The 21675-nt window shown below is 38.6% G+C and overlaps 1 protein-coding gene across 1 annotated transcript in view; it reads left to right on the top strand.

The window, feature by feature from the left end:
* PARP8 (poly(ADP-ribose) polymerase family member 8) overlaps nucleotides 1-21675 on the top strand; it is a 63561-nt gene that overhangs the window by 30136 nt on the left and 11750 nt on the right. Inside the window, exons 12-16 of the mRNA XM_034072694.1 lie at nucleotides 1490-2054; nucleotides 4253-4306; nucleotides 4410-4505; nucleotides 17201-17293; nucleotides 21469-21594. Coding sequence (XP_033928585.1) covers nucleotides 1490-2054; nucleotides 4253-4306; nucleotides 4410-4505; nucleotides 17201-17293; nucleotides 21469-21594 — 934 coding nt within the window. The remainder of the gene's footprint in view (nucleotides 1-1489; nucleotides 2055-4252; nucleotides 4307-4409; nucleotides 4506-17200; nucleotides 17294-21468; nucleotides 21595-21675) is intronic.

A 21675-nucleotide genomic window follows, 5' to 3' on the forward strand; every position in this document is an offset into this window, starting at 1 on the left:
AATTAGTTTGGGAATAGTTCATTTGAGTTCATTATGACTTCTGCTACTTACTCATACTTTTTAGTGTATGTAAAATCAGACTTTGTTTTTATGTTTTTCAAGAATGTGACTATTTTCTCTAGCATGTTTTCCTGCTTGTGAAGGGTTGACACATTACTCCTGTGCATTTGAATTGAATTCTTCTTTGAACATTCCTTCTTGTTGATGAATTTTGCCATTCTACATTCTATGTATAAAAAAAAAGTACAGCTGTAACTAACATTGAAGAAGGGAAGAATGCCAAAGATAACAAAAGATTTGTGTTTTCAAAGGTAGAAAAGGAAGATAGTATTATGACTAGAAAACTTACCCATTCCTTACTATACCAAATCCCAGTGCCTGCTGCAGGCTGTAGCTTGAGGTTTGGTTTTAGTCATGAAGGGCGTAAAAAAGCCAGCCCAGTCTCTCTCCTCTTGATGGCACTGCTGCTGCAGTGCCTGTCCAAAGATGGCTCATCCCAAATACAGGGACCACCCCTCTCCCTAGAGCTCCATCCATACCTCCTGTCTGCAGGAGGGTGGTAGTGAGCCAACTGCAACAGTGAGTCAGCAACCACCAAGTGCATCTTCCACTGTTGCCACTTGCTAACAGGGTGGGGAAATCTGCCAGCCTCTTCCCTTGGGATTCCACTTCTCTATTTGATCCGAGCCCAGACAATACTCCAAAGATTGTGGTTGCTTATAAAGCATAGAAAAATGATTCAGCATACCTGTTACATGTTCTTGCTTTGCAAGGACAGGAGAATGTGACCCTTATAGAAATGTGACAGTTCATGTGAATGTTGTTTCGTCAAAACATTTTGTTCTTTCTGCAGTCATAATTTAGGTCACTCACGTCTTCATTTCTGGTGTTAGAATTTGTCTAAAACAGGAAAGAAGGGAGTCAAATTATCTTTCACAAAGCACCCAGATTCTTATGAGGGTTTTAAAAATAAGCTGAGTTAAATCTGTTTGACTGCATGCAAGTTTCATTACTCATTATGTCTGCCATTGGATCTGGACATAGGATTTGTTATGCTTTTAATGGAATCATGCCAACATGATTATACAGTAAAGGTAGATTTTCATAAGGAAAATTTGTTATAATCTCACAGGAAGTATGTTGGTTTCATTTCAAAGATTATTTCCTGAATAAATGGTTTGTTTAGAGACATGATTTACAAACAGCTGTAAGGATACAGCTGTAACTTCTACTTAAGTAGTTAGTCATCTTTTGATCAATGATATTGTGAGTAAACAGGAGTAAGATGTCTATTTGGTACTGGAAAGTTATCCCTAGATACAGTTGTTCATTTTTTAATAAATTTTTTAATGCAATTTTTAATGCATTTATCACCAGTGAAATACATAAAGGCAGGTAACACTTAAAAATTTTTACATATGTGTGGTCTTGCTTAATTTACACAGGATGTTGATTATTTTCCAACATTCTCCTCTTCTTTATTTTCAAGGTCGCCAAGTTATCCTCCACCTGGCTGTGGTAAAAATAAGTCAAAACTGAAGTCAGAACAGGATGGCATCTCTAAAACTCACAAGCTACTTAGAAGGACTTGTTCTAGCACAGTGAAGGCGGAGGATGTATGTACCACAAAATCTCACAGAACCTTTGGCCGCTCGTTGTCAAGCGACCCGAGGGGTGAACAGACAATGGCCGTTAAATCGCACAAACTGTTGAACCGATCTTACTCTGCGGCTGCCAAGCAGGAGGAGTGCATTGCTTTAAAGCCCCATAAGCTGTTAAGTAGGTCGTGTTCTGGGGATCCTCGATGTGAGCACAACAGCACCTTGAAGCCCCACAAACTTTTAAGCAGGTCCTACTCCAGTAATCTTAGAATGGAAGAATTGGATGGATTGAAAAATCACAAGTTACTCAGCAAGGCCTACTCCAATGCCCCTAAGTCATCCAAAATGGAGTCTTTCAAGGAGTCCCCCATAGCAGAGGGCAGAAGGCTCTCTCTTACCTCAGGGCTTATTGGTATCTTAACACCATCTTCATCATCACCTTCACAAGCTGCTGTGTGTAATAATTTATTTTATTCTGCTTATTTTCCTCCTGTTGTTTTTCAAACGTGCTCTTATTCTTACTATGCAAATGCATTAATACTTACATTAGTGAATATATTGGATATATTTAATATATTGAAAGACAAGAGCAATGTAGTCAGCTTCTTTAGGAGGATTTAAACAACTGTGCATGCACATCTATTTAAGTTATAAAATCAGAATTTGCTTAGGTCAAGACAGAGATTTTATACGTAATATACAGCTCAGTGTACAGCTGTTGGCCATGGGAAAAGTTCAGTCATCCACTTCCTTCCCTGCCTCTGCTCTTGCTGCAGGGAAAAAGGAGTGTGCATCTGGCTTGGTTGTACAGGTTTTCTCTCATTTCAGTCTTTCCTTCTTAGGGAATGCAGTTGTGATTCAGCTAACTTCTTGCACATTTGTGTGTTGTGAAAGGTTAAATCTTCAAATGCTCTGGTGACAGACAGAAACTGGGAAAGGGGTTAGGCCCACACTGGCTCCCTTTCTTTCCCCAGAGACATGATCACTTCAAAAAACAAAGGATAGAACTTATTATTAAATTTAAGAAAGAGAAGACTGAGCTCTGAAAATTAATTGTTCTGCCTCTTAAAATATGGGTTTTATACTTTAGAAGAAAGAGTGAGTTTGTCTGTACTCTTTCAAGACACCAGTCAATTTTCTGTCATGTTTGGGAAGAGGCACTTAAGAGGTAGTCTTCTCCATTCCCTGAACCTGGTTTGTATCTTGATGTTCTCAGTGAGGGGGGAAAAAAAAAAAAAAGCAAGCTGATTCTTGCTTAAAATGTCATACATATGTTCAAAATAGTGCATTCTGAATAATGAAATTACATTGCGTGTCTCATGGTTAATTAGTCTAATAAGCTGTGAGCTATACTCATCAGGTCTAAAAGCAATGATATACTATCACAAAACCATTTATATACGTGCTGTGTAGTTGGTTCATGTAATGTGCACAGTAAAATTAATTTAATGTGGGCCAACCAACTTTTTATTTGTTACGGTATAAAGATGCATTTTTTTCTGAATCAGCAGAGGATGTCTTAACATGGCAAGTCTTTTCTGTCCTGAAGTTAATAGGAAAAATCCCATTGGTTTTGAAAAGATAATGAAGAGTTGACTAAGTGGTTTAATTACTGATATCAGCTTGTAAGGAAGAAAAGCAAACCCTGCTTGATAGTCTATAAAAGCTACCAGTAATTTATTGTGAGAATGCATTTACTTTGAGGGAAAATTATCACATGCATGATCTGGTGCAGTTTGGCTGATGTTATAGGAAGGGGATCAGGAGTCCATTTCACGTTCTCCATGCAGACATTAGATGTAGGGGTAGCCTGGATGCCTGACTACAATTTCAAGTCAGTGGAATGTGGAAGTGATAAATAAGGACCCTAATGTCTCTTAGTTTCTCAGCTAAAATATTTGAATCTCATATATGAGTACCATTAGGATGGTTCCCCAGGAGAAAAAAATCAGAAGTTGCTCAATTAAACAGTTAGAGAAATTAAAAAAACCCAGCCTACAAACAGAAACAAATGAAGCTGTAAATTGAGCTGATCTGCCTCGTATTTAAAGCTAAGTTTAATTGAAATAAATTTCAGCCAAGAGGGTATTTTGTACTTTACTGACTCCTGTAACAGAAGTTCCTTCTAATTTATGTTGCTGTGTGCTGAATTAAAAAGGCAGAAAGAACATGAATGGGATCTGAGCACAGAGATCCGTTAGCATGGTGCGTACAAAAGTGAGATCTTGGTAAATATAGAAGAAAAATTCTTCCAGCTGTTCTGAGAGTTACGTTAGTCTTTCAAACCTAAGCAGATAACCCACATTTGGATAGACAGTACACAGTTAAAATTTAATCAAAGCTACCAAGTGCTAGTTTATTAGAATGGAGTGAAGGCACCAGCATTTTCATTTTAAATTAAAGGTTTTGGTATGCCAAGATAGAAAACTTCATCAGATTTAAGAACTAAAAAGAAATGCTAAAAGACTACCTCACACTCAGCAGCAGTAAAAAGGATAGATTATTTGTAATGACTGGTTTATGCAAATGAGGGATCTTTTTAGATGCAAATATTTTAATAAACATTTTGCACACACACACAAAAAAAAGTTTTACAATTTCCTTATAATTTGTCTGCCAACACTGAAGTTGACTCAACTTTTCCCTTGCAGCAGAATTGTGGTGCAAAATGCATTCCAGTAAGAGACCGTGGCTTTCTTGTTCAGGTAGGATATCATATCGTACCTACTTATGAAACATTATGGAGCACAAGCTGACTGTTAATTATTTTTAAGCAGATGTTGTTATTCTCATTTTCATTGTTCTCAGACTATTGAATTTGCTGAGCAGCGGATACCAGTATTGAATGAATACTGTGTAGTTTGTGATGAACCCCATGTGTTCCAGAATGGCCCTATGCTGAGGGTAAGTGGTGTGCTTGTTGGGATAAACAATGTTTCATAATGCCTTACATAGCAATGGACCATACAAACCTGTTACAAAACTATTAAAATATTTCAGATGCTTTTCATCCTAATGTCCTTTTAAGATGCAAAAATGTAAAGCAAATTAGCTAGATCTTCCTACAATTAAAAAAATGTATTGCAGTCAAGGGAGACAGAAATCAGGTTTGTTTAATACCGTAGAAACATAAAGCGGGGGCTATATTTCACTGGACATTACTGTGCTTGTCACAGCCAAATAAGGTAGAGGAAGTGCATTAAAGTGCTTTCCTAGTCCTCTGGCATTCCTTTAAAAGCTTAATGTCACCTTACTCCTGCAGTGCTTGCCAAGCCATGACCAGGGTATTTGGATACACTGGTGTTAATGCCACAAGGCTGTAAAGTTCTGACTGTCTTTTGCTCATGAGCCACAAGAACGAGCCATAATGTGGTAAAAAAAGGCACTAGAAGGAGATCTTCTAACCTAGTCCAGGGTCAATGTTGCGGTTCAGTACTCCAAAAGTCTGGCCAGTTAGGCAGCTCTTCCTTCCTTTCATTCATGTATAGCTGCGAATCAGGAATTTTGCTTGCTGAATGTTGTACGCTCTCATGCATTTGGTGAATGCATACAGTGAAGAAGAGTAGGATTGGTCATGAGAGACGCACTCTGCCTGGAGCTACTGGATCAGTGCAGCTTTGTGAAAGAGTGTATTAGGAGAATAAAATTCTCACCATTAGGACTGATCTTTCAGTTTAGAATCATTCTTATTACACCTGTCCAGAATCCTATGGAATCCCGAGTAACTTAAATATTAAAGCCATGGAAAACTGTGTAATACCAGTGTGTGAATGGTCTCCACCAATTCACACACACTTTCTCTGCCAATTTCTCCACAGTGTGGTGGGCAACTGTTGGCTGAAGCCAGGACAGCAGCTACAGTTAGATGAAGCAGACATCATCTGTGATAGTTCCATGAAACTAAATTCAGAAGGGTTATTGCTTACACAGTAGCAGAAGTCACTTCAGTGTCACCCCCTGTGACACTCAGTGGCACCACAGTCAGGCATACTGACTACAGGCAGGTTATGCAAATATGCTAATAGGATTTGCAAAAGCATCTACATTTTCATTTAACGCCTGCTTAAGTCATGGTTAAACCTCTGTACTTTTGAAAATCCTATCAGGTAGTTTTTCACCTCTTTGAGCTCGTATCTACCTTTTAAAACTGCAGTTTTCTGCCAGATTTATCAGCAACCAAACTCCAGCCTCTGCCTGGAGAAAAGGCATCAGTCCCTTGTTCATCTTTGAATGCACTGCTGTGCATATTACCTGTGATAGGATGAGGTAAGACAAAGTGAGTAATGTTTGGATAGTGCCTAACATTTGTATAGTAGAATTATTTAAATTACTGGGTTTCATCTATTATCCATAGGACAAAGTAAACAATAGGATTTATTCCTTTTCATATGATGAACTACTGAAAAAAATAAAATGGAAAGTCACCTGCTCTAAATTTAAAAAAAAAAAGTTAATTGTTCTTGGTTTTCCACCTTAGAGATTAAAATCCCTCAGACTTACTCTTTTCTGTCTTCTGCTTAAAGAAGGTCATTTTAGTTATCTGTTTGAGAATTTGATGGTGCTTCAGAAGAAAGGAAAGCACAAACATGTTTGCCACTAAACATATATTCCCCAGTGCCCTTGCAAGCAGCATGACCTACCAAGCTTTGCAAAAATGAAAGGGTTTCATTATATAACTCAGGGAGAAGATAGTGGGAAGAAATGTAGCATGCTCTGTGCATGCTTGAACGACTCATTAAGCCATATTGAACCATTAATGTGTTTGCAGTTCTGCAGAAGGTGAGAAAGGATCTCAGTTTGAATTGAGCATAAGCTTGCCAAAGTGAAGTAAGGGGATTTATGCTTCACTGTACTGAGAGCTGTGGCAGAAGCAGCCTGAAGTAGGCAACTGTAGAGTTTATTTACATGCTTCAGCTGCACACATACATACATGTATATACAACGTATATAAAAAAATAAAGAATGAGCCAACTGAAAGAACACTTTAATACTGCTGCAATGGCGGACCTCAGAAATAGAGTACTATAGTAAGCAGGATGCAGGGGAGTTTCATGTAAGGCAAGGCCTTTGGTGCTTAATGGATCCAATATATATTAGCCCTGGCCTTCATGAAGAGCTTTAGAGCACTCTTACTTTGGATATGACAGTGGCTTTGCCAGTTTTCGTAATGATCACAACTTCACTAAGGTCTGCTTGTATTTTTTAATTCTGTGTCTAGATCGTGCTTTCTACAGATGTCTGTGTGTCAAACTTATTACTTGAATAGGCTCTACATGTTGCTGGTTGTATCATAAGAGGTGCTGCAGACTAATGATTCAACAGACTCTCCTTTAAAGAATAGCTCCTTCACTTAGATGCACACAGGGTCATGTCTGGGTCTATCTTTAATGACAAGTTTGCTTTCTACTTTTAGACTTTTTTTTCAACAACGAAGAAGGCATATGAAGTTATAAACGCATAACAAAATTATTTCTTGAGAAGTTATTTTAAAACGCATTTAGCCTTGATTTTCTGGTATTTAATGGAGTCTTATGCAATTACAAAGAAGCCAGTAAGGAATTTGATTCTGCAATCCTCTAGTAGGTCAGCCTGACACCTTTCCAGAACTATAATGTTGTTAAATCAGTTGTCTTGAAATGCAGTTTAAATAATTCAGCAATTGCCATCACGCAATAACTACTTAGTTGTATACTGTAAACTCTCCTACTTTGTTGTAGGATTTTTTTTAATCATTTGGATAATTCAGATGTCTCATCCTCAGGTCAGCTGAAGACACCAAATAAAACTGAGAGATGAAGTTTTTCCTTTCTGAAGATTTGCTCTGCAGGCTGTGTTCTTATCTTAGTTATAAAGTATCTTTAAATCAGTCTCTCTCAGTAAAAGCTTTCTTCTCAAAACTGTGTTTCTTTTTCCTAGATATTTTTTTCTGTGGGGTATTCTGGTTTTAATATCTATTTCAGTTTAATGTGCTTTGTTGAAATCTTGACATCTTCTTTCCCATAAAAGCAACTCTATTACAAGATGTGTCTTTTTGTATAGCTTAATTTGTCCACTAGATCCACATGGCAGACATATCAACATAGGAAAGATGTCTATTGCGGAACAGCTGCATAACTTAGTCACATATGTTTGGCTTTATGCTCTTACAGTGGACACCTGCCCTGCTCCAGAGTTTGTGATACTAATCTAATCATGTAAGTGTTCAAATGTTCACTGCTGGTTCAGGAATCCTGTTGTACGCAGGAATCTTTGGATTTTTCAGTCTATCTTGGTCACATATTAAGGATAAATAAAAGAGGATACCTTAGTGACTTACTAAAGACAAATAAAGACAAAATTCTTAAGATTTTTATTGGGAATTTCTTTACAGTAAAGTATGGATCTTTTGGAACAATCAATTTTCTTTTGAGTTCCAAAAGTTTCTCTTGGAACTCAGTACAGAAGACCAGAATTACAGTTCCTGTGTGTACTCCAAAATTATGTGTGTAGGTAAAAACACATTAGGTAGATGGGCCACCTTTGAAACACAAACCTAATGTTCTCACAAGGAACTGCAGCTGTATTACTGTATGGGGGAAGGACAGATGTTATCTGGAATAGAGGAAGAAGCCTTGTAAATGTACTGTAACACATTATGAAGCTGCAACACTTTATGAAGTTCTGTTGTCCATTGCTTCATTCCATCCCCTTTAAAAAAAAAGACAAAACAGTAAGGTAGGCAATGCTTTCCTGTAGTTATTAACACCTTTCCCATGTGAGATGAGGATGAATGTACTTTTTCATCATAGCATTTTTATTATGTATTTCAAGTCCATAGTGGGACTTGATTATTTACAGTGCACCCAGTTATAAAAGTGAAATGGGATGCTTAGAGACACACAGGTACAAAGAATACTACCAAAATCAGTAAATTCACAAAAATCACTGCATGAATGATCTGTAGTCTTTCTGCAAAACACAGGGAAAATTCAGTGAATACATATATCTTAAGAGGAAAAAGTATTATTTAATCTCATGCATAACATAGACCATACTAATCGTGAGGTTTTCCTAAGAGTGATCTGAATCCTACATATTTCAGTCTTCACAGAAGGATTAAGAAACAGCTTTGAAATAATTAGCAAGGATTGAAACTGCAGCTTTTAGATCCAAATAGGTTCCTTATCTCATGTAATGAATCACAGTGCATCCTGCTGCAAGGCGACCTGTGCTGCACAGCTCTCAGGAGCGCTGTCATCAGTCTCTTCTGAAGTAGCTCTTTGCTCAGTTTCAAAAACCAGTGGGAAGTACAGGGTCAGACACAGGTTTTGTGCTGAGGAGAGATGGAGAAGGGAAACCTGATAAGCCTACTGAAAACAGCAAGAGTCTGCTCATTTGAATTGTTTGCCTTGTGTTACTGTCTTAAAATTTCTTCTCAACAGAGAAGTTGTTTAGATAAATGTGACATGGGCTCTTATTTGTAATTAATTGCTAGATTTTAATTGTTTCAGTAACATATTTTGAAATGTTTTTTCTCTGACATTTTTAGTTGGTGAATCCTTCACGTGTATGTTGTTAAAACACCTAAACAGATTATCCTTATTTCTGTCTAACTAAATATTTAGACTAAATATTAGATGTAAACTTAGGAAATTTTAATGACTTCCACAAAGCCCTTTCTCAAGTACTGAAATGTTTTTATGGGGCATGTCCCTGAAACTGGAGGTTGTTTCATCCAGTCTTTCACTAGCTTTTGAAAATCTCCAAAATGAAGACTCCACAATGTCTCTTGGCAACCTGTGCCAGTTCTTGATAAAGCTTATTCTAGCCTTCTCTAAAGCTTTAGATAAAGTTTAGATAAAGTTAGTGCTGTATGAGAGAATAAAAGCACTAACTGACCTCCAAAGGTACTTTTCAACCACGATTTGGTTCACCGAGCTAAATCGTGTCTCTTCCAAAGCAGATATAATGTACTCAAGAAACTTAAGCATAATTTAGTTATATATTAAAAGACTATTAACTTTTTTTTATGCCATATGAATTTTCTCTTGTTACTCTGGAGCTGCTAGTAATGTTTTAGGGAAGGACTAAGTTGCATTTAAATAATGCAACAGTTTTGTTGCTATAAGAGGCATAGCAACAAAAGAGAGATATCTTGGTTTAGGAATTCATCTTGTACTTGTATTACAGACATTTAAATATAATGGGATCATGAGCCATTAACAAAAGTGGTCATTGTAGTTAAGGATCTGATTAAAAGAAGTATAATAAAAATACATTATCATGTATTATATTCGAAGACTGGAGGAAAAATGTCATTCTTCTTCTCAAGAAGGGGATGAGCCAGAGAGCAACAGCCTAGTCACCCTTAGCTCGATTCCTGGGAAGGTGATGGAGCAGCTAAGTCTGGAAGCCATTTCCAGGCACATTAAGGAAAAAAAATAATCAGGAGTAGTCAGCATGACTTCACCAATGGGTAGTCATGCTTGACCAACTTGATTGACTTATGATGAAGTGACCAGTCTACTAGATGAGAGGAAAGCAGTGGATATTGTCTACCTGGACTTCAATAAGGCCTTTGGCACTGTCTCTCATAGAAAAGCTGTTGATGCATGGACTGAATGATGAGATAGTGAGGTAGACTCAAAATTCTCACTGAATGGCCAGGTCCAGAGCATGATGATCAGTGGCACAAAGTCTAGCTGGAGGACAGTAACTAGTGGTGTACCTCAGAGGTCAATACTGGGGCCAGGCCTATTTAATTTCTCTATATGGATGATGGTACAGAGTGTACCCGCAACAAGTCTGCAGATGATACAAAGCTGGAAGAAGTGGGTGATACTCCAGAGCAATGGGGTGCCATTCAGAGGGACCTTGACAGGCTAGAGAAATGGGCTGACAGGAGTCTCATGCAGTTCAACAAGAAGTGCAAAGTCCTATACCTAGGGAGGAACAAACCCAAGCACCAATATATGCTGGGGGCCACTCAGCTGGGAAAGCAGCTTGGCAGAAAAGGACCGGGGGGCTCCTTGTAGACACCAAGTTGAATATGAGCCAGCAATGTACTCCTGCAGTAAAGAATGTTAATGGTATCTTGGGCTGCATTAAACAATAGAATTGCCAGCAGGCGGAGGGGGTGGTCTTTCCCCTCTAACCAGCACTGGTAGGAAGGCTGAGAGAGCTGGGAATGATCAGCCTCGAAAACAGAAGGCGCAGGTGTGATCTTAGTAATGTCTATAAATACTTGGAGGGAAGATGAAAAGATGATGGAGTTAGGGGCTTTTTGGTGATGCCCAGTGACAGGACAAGAGGCAGTGGTCACAGACTGAAGCACAGGAGGTTAAATCAGAACCTCATTCAGAAAACACATTTTTACCTTCTTCACCTTTTCTGAGGGTAACTGAACACTGGAGCAGGTTGCCCTGCAGGGTTGTGGAGTCTACATCTGAAAAGCCATCTGGACACAGTCCTGGGAAACTGACTTTCAGGAGAGCCTGCTTGAGCAGAGGTGTTGGACTGGATGACCTCAAGAGATCCCTTCTAACCTTAATAATTCTTTAATTCTGTGATCATATTCAGCTTTTACATAGGATAATTTGTGTGGTTTAATGTCTACCTTGTTATATGCCTTTCCAGATTCTTCATTTACAAATATTAAAGCCACTGGTAAAACAGCATGATTGAATGGATTTCAAAGACCTGTGAGACAGCTATACAGGAAAACAAAACAAACAAAAAAAATAATCTCAGAATATATTCAGCAAAGTAATAAAAAAACCCCTGACTCTCAATATCAGTATTTTTTCTTTCAGTCAACAAGTCTCGTTACAGTGCCATCTTGTGTTGAAACCTGAGACTGAGGCCTCTTAGAGCAAAGCAGGAAATAGTAAAAAATTCAGCAAAACTAAATATTGAAGCTACTTTCTCTGGAATTTGTACTCTGGTACAGACGTCTCTGCTGCTTAAAGTTTTACGCATAAAATATGAATGGTAAAATACTGTAAAAAATATTTTTTTGTATTTAGCTGTAAAAATAAGTACAATCTGGTAATTCTGATACCTGTGTTCTTACATGAGTAAGCTTCTGGTTTTAGAATGTTTTTTATCCCAAAGTGCTCAGTTATGATTTATTCATTAAGGGTGAAATCTTGGTCTTGATGAGTTCCTGGTGACTTGAAGAGGTCTTGGATTTGTCTGTCCTTTGAATATATGATTTTCAGCCACAACTGGAATACACTGCAACACAGCAGCATTGTTGTTCCAGAAATAGTACAGCATGTGCAGCTGGGAGGATTTTTCGAATAGAATAAATGTAATTGAAGTATGGACTGGAGCACCTCCCGTATGAAGACAGGATGAGAAAGTTGGGGCTGTTCAGCCTGGAGAAGAGAAGGCTGCATGGAGACCTCATAGCAGCCTTCCAGTATCTGAAGGGCACCTACAGGGTTGCTGGTGAGGGACTATTCATTAGGGACTGTAGTGACAGGATAAGGGTTAACGGGTTGAAACTTAAGCAGCAGAGGTTTAGATTGGATATAAGGAAGAAATTCTTTACTGTGAGGGTGGTGAAGTACTGGAATGGATTGCCCATGGAGGTTGTGAATGCTCCATCCCTGGCAGTGTTCAAGGCCAGGTTGGATGAAGCCTTGGGTGATATGGTTTAGTGTGAGGTGTCCGTGCCCATGGCAGGGGGGTTGGAACTAGATGATCTTAAGGTCCTTTCCAACCCTAACTATTCTATGATTCTATGGAGAAAAGAGTAGGTGTACAAATACATTTAGCGAACTGGAGTTTAGCCAGAATACTGGTGGAACCAAGATTCTTGTGGAATAATGCTGTGGTCCTTCTTATTGATATTCCACAATATAGGCTGGTTTTATCTCTTTTTTATGAAAAAAAGGCTCTCCAGTTACAACCAGTACTTCAGTAGAATAGATTTGAATCACTCCTACTTTTTACCAAGAGTCAAATCTGCTTACCACTGTGGTATCTCCCATGTGTTTAGCAGCATGATCCATGTATCACTTGAATATTGTTAGATTACCTGATAGCTTTATAGTAAGATAAGGTATCAGAGAAATAACTCCCGCTCTCTGGCAGTGTTTATACCTATATAGAGATTATAGTAGCTTGACTTCATTAAGATTATAGTAGAGAATAGACAGAATAGACTCTTTTCAGTTGGAAGGAACCTACAGCAACCATCTAGTCCAACTGCCTGATGACTTCATGGCTGATCAAAGGTTAAAGCATGCTATCAAGGACATTTTCCATATGCCTCTTAATCACTGACAGGATTGGGGCATTGACCATCTCTCTAGAAAGCCTGTTCTGGAGTTTGAGCACCCTCTTGGTAAAGAAACGCTTACAGTCTGAACCTCTCCTGGTATAGCTTTGAACCATGCCCATGCATCCTGTCACTGGCTACCAGGGAGCAGAGCTCAGCATCTCCCTTTCCAGTTCCCCTTCTCAGGAAGCTGTAGGAGGTCAAGGGGGTCACCCCTCAGCCTCCTTCTTTCCAAACTAGACAACCCAAGGGCCCTCAGCTGCTCTTCACAGGATGTTTCTTCCAGGCCTGTCACCAGCCCTGTTGCCTCCTCTGGACACATTCAAGGCCCTTCATATCCTCCCTAAATGGCAGGACCCAGCACTGCCCACAGTACTCCAGGGAAGGCTGCACCAACACTGAATACAGCTGCAGAATTGCCTCTGTTGACAAGCTGGTGATCCTATGTCTGATGCACCCCTGGGTGTGTTTGCCCTCTTGGCTGCCAGGGCACCCTGCTGGCTCACACTGAGCCTGCTGCCAACAAGCACCCACAGATCTCTACCTGCAGGTCTGCTCTCCAGCCACCCCTCTCCCACTTAAATCTTGTGCCAGGCATTACTCTGTTCTATGTGCAGAATCCAGCATTGGACTTGTTACGTTTCATCCCACTAATGACTGCCCAATGCTGCAATCTAGTTAGATCCCTCTGTAAGGCCTCTTGTCCCTCAAGAGTGTCAACAGCTCCTCCCAGTTTGGTATCATCAGCAAACTTGCTAATGGTGCATTCGGCTTCTGTATTCAGATCAAAAGCTATATTGAAGAGAACTGGCCCTAGAATTGAGCCATGAGGAACAGTGCTGGTGAGCAGTGGCCAGGCAGGTGTAGCCCCATTCACTATAACACTTTGCGCTCAGCCCTTTATCCAGTTCTTCACCCAATGCACCATGAACCCACTCACCCCACAGTCGGACACCTTGTCCAGAAGGATGCTGTGAAGGGCAGTATCAGGAACCTTACTAAAATCCAGAAAAACTACATCCACAGCCTTCATCCACTAGGTGGGTGACTTTATCATAGAAAGTCATCAAATCAGTTAATCAGGACTTTACCTTTGTGAACCCATTGCCTGATGATTGCATTGCTCTTTAAATGCCTTATAGCAGTATGCAGTACAATTGTCATTTTTCCAGGAATTGAGGCTAAACTAAGAGGTCTGTAGGTTCCTATAATAGTTTGAATTAATTTGAAAAGTCAGTACACGGTGTACTTGTTGGTAATTATTTAGTTTTAAAGCAGTTCCCAAATCAGTGTAAGTGGATAAATACTTAATTTGATGAAGTTTAATTTTGATAAATGTTTTAGTATAAAGCAAAAATCTTTCAATCAAGGTTATTAAAATATAAATTTTAATTTTAATAAATCATTTTCCTTTCCTTTTTCCTTTCCCTTTTATTTTTTTTTCCCTTTCCCTTTCCTTTTTTTCTTTTTTCACTTTTCTTTGTCTTTCCCTTTCCCTCCACCTCACCTCACCTCTCTTTTTATTTTTTTCTTACATCTTCAGTATTATTGCTGCTGTGTATGTTCTTTCTGGTGAGTGTAATGAAATGAAAGGGAGAAGCTCCTCCTATGGAAAGACTAGCAGTTACTGTGGTTGAAAGTAGGAAACAGGACAGAGAAGACAGAGAAATGAAGTTACATCTCCATGCCTGTTGCTGGTTAGGAGAGAGATGGTTGCTAATAGTTCTACATTTTCCATTTTTTACATTTGCTGTAAGTCAGGCTGTGAGCCTTCCCTGAGTTTCTCCTTTTAGATCAAGAGTTTTTAGGTATGTTAGTCATTCTGCAGCCTCATTAGTGTATGTGTGACATCCCTCAGGATACCGGAAAGTTGGCACATTGCTTTTTTGAGCACAACTGCAGCACACATCAGAAAGATAGATCGGTATCAGCTAGAAAGTTTCAGCTTTTTTGAATTGAAAGAATGTCTGGAAAACATTTTAAGTATGTATCAGTCCAACCAAAATATGTCATAGTACCTACGTGGCCTGCCTGTCTGCTCTTCACAGTCACTGCTGCAGGAAGTGATACTTGCACTGTCACATGCAGAAACTCAGATTGAGACCTTTGGCTATTGAAGCGACCATATAGCTACAGGGTTTGGTTTATTTTCCCCATTACACTGTAGAGCCAAAATATTCAGTGTGCAGAAAGGCTCATGAAATACGTAAAGTCAAAAGAATTGTAGGCTCTTACAGTAATGTCTGTTCCTCTTCAGAGCTCAGATTTTGCTGTCTCGCTTTTCCTCATCTCTGCAGTTCTCCAACCTTAAGATCTTAGCTCCAGTCTCAGCGTGAGAGAAGAAAGGCCTTTCAAATGTCAGACATAAGCACAATGACTGTTTTCCTAACTTGCCTCCTTCAGTTTCTCATACATTTCTGGCACCATAACAGAAAAGGGAAAAAAATAAATAAAAAGAGCAAAGATGACAGAAAGTGTTCCTTTTGCCATCTTAAAGTCTCAGAACAACTTACTTTGTTGAGGTTGTAAACAGAATGTCAAAAAGTAGCACTTTCTCAACACTTTGCTTCAAGGCAAGTGTGACTAAACTTAGATTGCTCTGCTATTCCTGGGAGTCTGTGTATACTGTTGGTTATGATAGTCAGGTAGTGCCACCATGCTTCCAAACAAGCAAATGGTTTAACCACCTTCTAAATATGGTTTAAACATAAGAATAGTGACAATAATAAAGACCATTTGTCTAGCATGCCATGGCACAGTGAATTGGATCATGTTAGGCTTTGTCTGCTGCCTAATGCAATGTAACATAGATAAAATAAATCAAATGGGTGACACTCTATTAGACTTGAAAGATGATAGCTCTTGTAAAACAACTGATGTGAGAATATGTCAGTGCAGTAGACTTCAGATATTTATTGAAGTCTTGCATCTTTGAAACCCAGCAAATGCAAATTTTAAGGGCTATGAAACAAGTGACTACAAATACAGCAATATGCTTATTACTGACAAATCTGCTGCCTGAAACAGAATTCAGATGAACTTTATGTTTTCTTTGTGTGCTCAATTCATTTTTTCATTTCTGAAAATGCTTCCTAGAGATGTCAGCTTGAACTTCAAAGCATACTGCTGTGAATGCTTTAGTGATTACTGTGGTAATTAGACTAAGAATTTTAGTTACTATAATTCAGTAGTGCCTACCAAAGAGTTTCAGTGAGCTAGGATTTAATAACACATATTCAAAGAAGATGTATCAAAAAAAAAATTTAGCATTTCCAATATTGTAATAAAAAGTTATGTATATTGGGGTCAATTTTAAGGAAGGTTTTAATTTGTGTTTCTTTCTTGTATTTCTTTCAACTGTTTGTTCATTTCAAATGCTTAAAACAATTCAATGTGTGATTTGTTACTTGAGCCTTTAAAAAGCTGATCTGCTAATAACCTTCTGGTAAATAAGCATGGAGTTGCTTTAAGGGTTGTAACCAATTATGATGCCTATGAAGTCATGCCTATTCTCTTCATGTAAAGCTGTGTTCTTTTTGTTTCTGATTTGTGTGCTTTATGAAGGCAGAATGCTCAATTCTAACTCAATATGCTTGTTAAATACTTTTTTTATTTGATCATGTTGATGGCATTGTGAATTGAATTTTTTCAAAAATACTGCAAAAACCTGGTTCAGCAGCAAGGGTTGTTGTATTAATTTTTTAATAACTGAAAGAAGAGTGGAAATGCTTTTATTTATTAAAATAACATGTGGCCTTCCCAAATATGGTCCTTGTTTTATAAAAACATAATGCATGTTCTTAAAGCTTACAAATAAGTTGTTAAATTAACTAAAAGTTGAAAGTAGCTTTTTTAAGAAATCATCCTTCCAGATCAGATTTTATGTGTGTTCTCAACAGCAGAATAACAAGCTGTGATGGACAATCCTGCATTTATGAAGGGGGTGTGCCCTCATTAGTTTATGGATTTGTTCTCCATTAATTCTAGTCATGTAGGAAGTTTCCAGAATCTCATAGGATAGAATAAAGGACATTTGGGTACTATGTTCATAATTTTGGTTTTGTGATGTTTGGGTTTCTCTGAAGTTCAGCTTCTATGAGTACTTATAAGTTTTAGAGTTCTTTACACTTGTCCTTTAGATTATTAAAATGCTTCTCTAAAGTATCTTCCTCAATATTTGACATGTATTCAAAATTTGGAATTAACACTGCAGTTACTATTTGAAGAAAAATTCAACATTAAATGTCTTTGGGTTTTGTTGTAGGTATTACAAGATAAAACCAAGAACCCAAAACTAGAATAAAAATACAATTAACTTTCTTTCTCTGTGTAGCCCACTGTTTGTGAACGGGAGCTCTGTGTATTTGCTTTCCAAACATTAGGAGTGATGAACGAAGCTGCCGATGAAATTGCAACTGGGGCTCAGGTAAAATTATCTAATGCTTATTATATGTCTGATTTTCTGTAGTATACCCAGTCTTCTCAGTCTCTTTTAGTACTTATTTTGACTTGTATTCCCCATATGAGTACTGTTTGGTAAGTATTATTTATTTGTCCACTGTTTTATGCATGGCATTTTCAAATAGTACTAATGAGGTGTTTCCATTGTTTTGCTTCCATGTAATTAGAGTAACCCTGTTTTCTTGGGGTTTTGTATTCAATTAGGTCACCTGGGGTGTTAATAAAGGCAGCCATTGTCATTTGGAGATAATTCCCATTTATTTTCATCTAATGAGCCATTACTACTCTTGCAATTAATAAGCTACTTCCTGTTAATGGAGTTGGGATGCAGCTATCCACTGAGCATCTGTTGTTTTGATCATTAGATAACAGTGGAAGGTCCTTACTGAGGTTGCTACGTAGTTCTTTTTCTCTTTTTTTCAAGTGTTAGGAATTTAATAGAAGCTTGCTTTCGGACTCCAAGTTGGTTTTGATGTAGTTATAGCCATATCATCATTTTCTTTAGAAAAGTATTTTAAACTATGTTTCCAAATAGCCATTTAACCTTAGATTACAGTAAATTCAAAAGTTAAAAGATCTTATGTTTAAGATCCTTTTAAGATCTTAGAAGTTTATATATGTTACAGAAAAGTGCATTCCTCTGGTTTCCTAGTCATATGTCACTGTGCATTTGTGTAGTAAGAAACGTTTTTTGGAAGAGCAAATGTTTGGTTCAGTTAACTTTAATGAGCACTAGTGAGTCTAGACACTGGAAATAAACTATTCAGGTATCAGCTTGAATATTGCCTGTGGACATATCCTGAAAGGAAGATACTTGCAGCAGTGCACATCAGCTTCCTCACCTGGGAATATGACTATGGGATCCGAACACCAGCTCTTCCTCTGGTGTCTGAAGACTGTTGGATAGCCTGTTAGAAGACTGTTTGTCACATTATCAAACCAAACACTGGGATACCTCCATAACCTTGTAGGAAATTGAGAGAGGTACACTGATTAAGCCCTTCCTTTTCCTCAACCTGCAGTACTCTTAGACCTCAGCTGGGGGATACTCAGGTTTGCCCCAACCCAGGTGCAGGAACTTAAACTTTGTCCTTGTTGAACTTCCTGAGGTTCACATGGGCCCACTTCTTGAGCTTGTCCAGGTCCCTCTGGCTGGCATCCTGTCCCTCAGGTGTGTCAGCCACACTAGTCACTTTTGTGTCATCTGCAAACTTGCTGAGGGTACATTTGGTCCCACTGTGTGCGTTGTTTATGAAGGTAGTAAAAAGTGCTGGTTCCTTTGACATCACATGTCACCAATCTCCATCTGGACATTGAGCCATTAACCAACCCCCCCTTCCTGCCTTAAGGTCCATCCATTTGAGAAGCATGGAAACAGTTTGACAATGAAGGCTGAGGCAAAAATGTTGAACACTTCAGCTTTCTCCTCATCCTTTGTTACCAGTTTTGTTCATTACGGGCTGTGTTTTCTTTGACCTTCCTCATCTGGTTGACAGACCTGTAAAAGCCCTTCTTGTTATTCTATGAGTCCCTTGCTAAGTTCACCTCCAGCTGTGCCTTGGCCTTCCTGAACCCATCCCCATATAACTGGGCACCATCCCCACACTCTTTCCAGGATACCTGCCTCCACTGCTGTTGTATTTTCTTCCTGCCCTATAGTTTGACCAGGAGGTCCTGACTCCACCATGCTGGTCTCTTCCTTTGCCTTCCTATCCTGATTTCTTACACCTGGGGATCAAGAGCTCTTAGAATCATAGAATGGTTTGGGTTGAAAGGGATTTTAAGACCATCTAGTTCCAACCCCCTGCCATGGACAGGAATTTCTCACACTAGACTGTGCTGCCCAAGGCTCTGTGCAATCTGGCCTTGAATGCTGCCAGGGATGGAGCATTTACCACTTCTTTGGGAAAACTGTTCCAGTGTGTCACCACCTACACAGCAAAGAATGTAGTGAAGGAGCCTAAATATAGATTCCTGTTATTAGAAATCACATCCTGTTTTTTTCAGCTGTGCTTACCACAGGAATTTCCTAAGGTATACACCACTACTTTATCACTCACAATTTTCTAATAACTCTTCCTTAACAGTAAGTGGTCTTACTTCCTAAAATTTTCAAGCCTGAACTTACCTTATTTTAGTCATATAGTCAAAATGCCTGAGAATTAATGTCTTGATTTATTGATAGTTCAGACTCCTTGTAATGTCTCTGGGAGAGACTGATGTCATAACAGGGAATTGTCGTCAGCAAGTGTCATCTTGTCCTTGAAAATGTTTTAGTCCTTACTTACTTACTTACTTCAGTACCTACTGTTAAGGAAAGGAGTTCAGGCCCAACTATAAGGGTATGTACTATATTTACAGCACTTCCTGTTAACAAAGGACCACATACACAAGTTTGTATTGTAAAGTTCGTATTAGACTTACATCCCAGTTTAAGTTGTTGTGTGTTCCATCAGTTCAAAACCATGATCTCAGGGGAAATCAGGGCACATTTTCCCCTATAGAGGGTAATATGCAGATACTGTGGTGAGAGACAGTATAGGAGTCAACAGTTGGTTTAAAGGAGGGCTTTGGCATGGTGGTCTAAGAATTGTGCCAATTTTAAGTCAAAGTCCCATCATCCAAATCATAAAGCAAGACAACTTCAAGTAACTGTATTAAGAGATATGTGGACTCAAGAAACTCTTCCCCTGCCATATTTTGTAACTGGAGGCTGAGAAGTGTTTCTGAGAAGCAGGGCATATGAACTCAGGCTCAGTTTTATGGTAATACATTTACACAGTTGCAGGCCTGTTGCCTGACCTGGTTATGTAGGCAGATTCCTGGTCTCCTTTGCAAATGCTAATGCAGATGCCTTATTTTGAAACATTAATCACACAGATATTATAAACTGAAGTAATCAGAGCACCGTGGAGGAAAGTATCATTATTTAAATAACTTCATTTTTTAGTATATATGTGATACTGAATAATTGGAACTAAGAGAATATTTTTAAACTGATGGAGAGAATTGTCCATTCATGCAAAAGGAGCAGACAAGAGTAGCAACAGCATGACATGCCACTGCACAGTTCCTTTTCCCTTTTATCATGATTATTATTTTCATTCTGCTTCTCTAAAGAGCCTTTTTTTTCCCCCCAAATAATCAGGTATAATGGCAGGTATGTAAAAACCTCTAGAACAGCTTGAGCTGTGAGATGAGATATGATCCATGTGTAGTTGTGCAAGGAACCAGGGATGCTTACTAAGTACAACTCATCTCAGCTTTTTCTTTCTTGCATGGAAAAGTCTGTTTTCACATAGGAATGTTTTTCAGAAGGCACAGAAAAAAAAAAAGAGGGCAATGAGCTAATTTGAAGCTACATTTTTATGTATCTGAATTTTGCTATAAGCTGGATTTAGGTTTCAGAGCTGCCAGAAAGCTGCATTCTTTCTGGTTTGTGGTTACTGTCTTCTATTTTTAACCTCTGAATTAAGAATTTTGGAACAATTGTATATGTGCCTATGTGCACACATATGAATGCATGCTTGTGTACACATTACATGTATGATCTTATGGTGAAATCTTGAAATCATAGATATTCCATGTTATAATTTTGTATTATAGGATGGAAGGAAGATCTCCCACTGTGAGCCCTGCAAATGACTGTTAAATCACTGCACTGTTCTGCCTTAAGCAGAAGCAATGTTTGCAAGTCTTTCTGTGTTTACAGTCTTAAGGAGAACAGCAGGCAGTGGTACAGGTTTCACAAACCTTTCCTCATTCATGAGCAACTTTTTTCACCTGGCATCTGTTGTACGGAGATGTACAGATCCAACATGACTTCATTCCCCTAGAACATGAACTTAATCCAGGAATTAGCACATATGCACAAGAGAAAGCAGGACTGCAAGCAATGAATTTGACATGATAAAACATTTAGGACCAGGTACTGCTCCTACTTAACATACAGGGAATAATACATCACGTCTGAATCCTAAGCCTGTTGAGGTCAATGGAAAAATTTCAGTCCTAAATTATGTCCTGTTGGTAGCAGTTTGGGTAATATAGGTAACAGTGAAATATGGTATTGTTAGAATATATTAAAAGGGCAGACTGGAATATGAAAGAACATCTATTGAATATTTTTTTCATATGTAGGTGGTTGATCTGTTAGTATCCATGTGTCGTTCTGCGTTAGAGTCACCTAGAAAAGTTGTCATTTTTGAGCCATATCCTTCTGTAGTTGATCCTAATGATCCTCAGATGCTGGCCTTTAACCCCAGGGTAAGTAGTTACTTTTCACTATGTCATAGCTTGGTTTTGGTCATGCATGAGATTTCAAAGCAAAGCCTTTTTCTAGGAGAA

This window comes from Melopsittacus undulatus, chromosome Z (assembly GCF_012275295.1).
Source record: "Melopsittacus undulatus isolate bMelUnd1 chromosome Z, bMelUnd1.mat.Z, whole genome shotgun sequence".
Classification (NCBI taxonomy): Eukaryota; Metazoa; Chordata; class Aves; order Psittaciformes; family Psittaculidae; genus Melopsittacus; species Melopsittacus undulatus.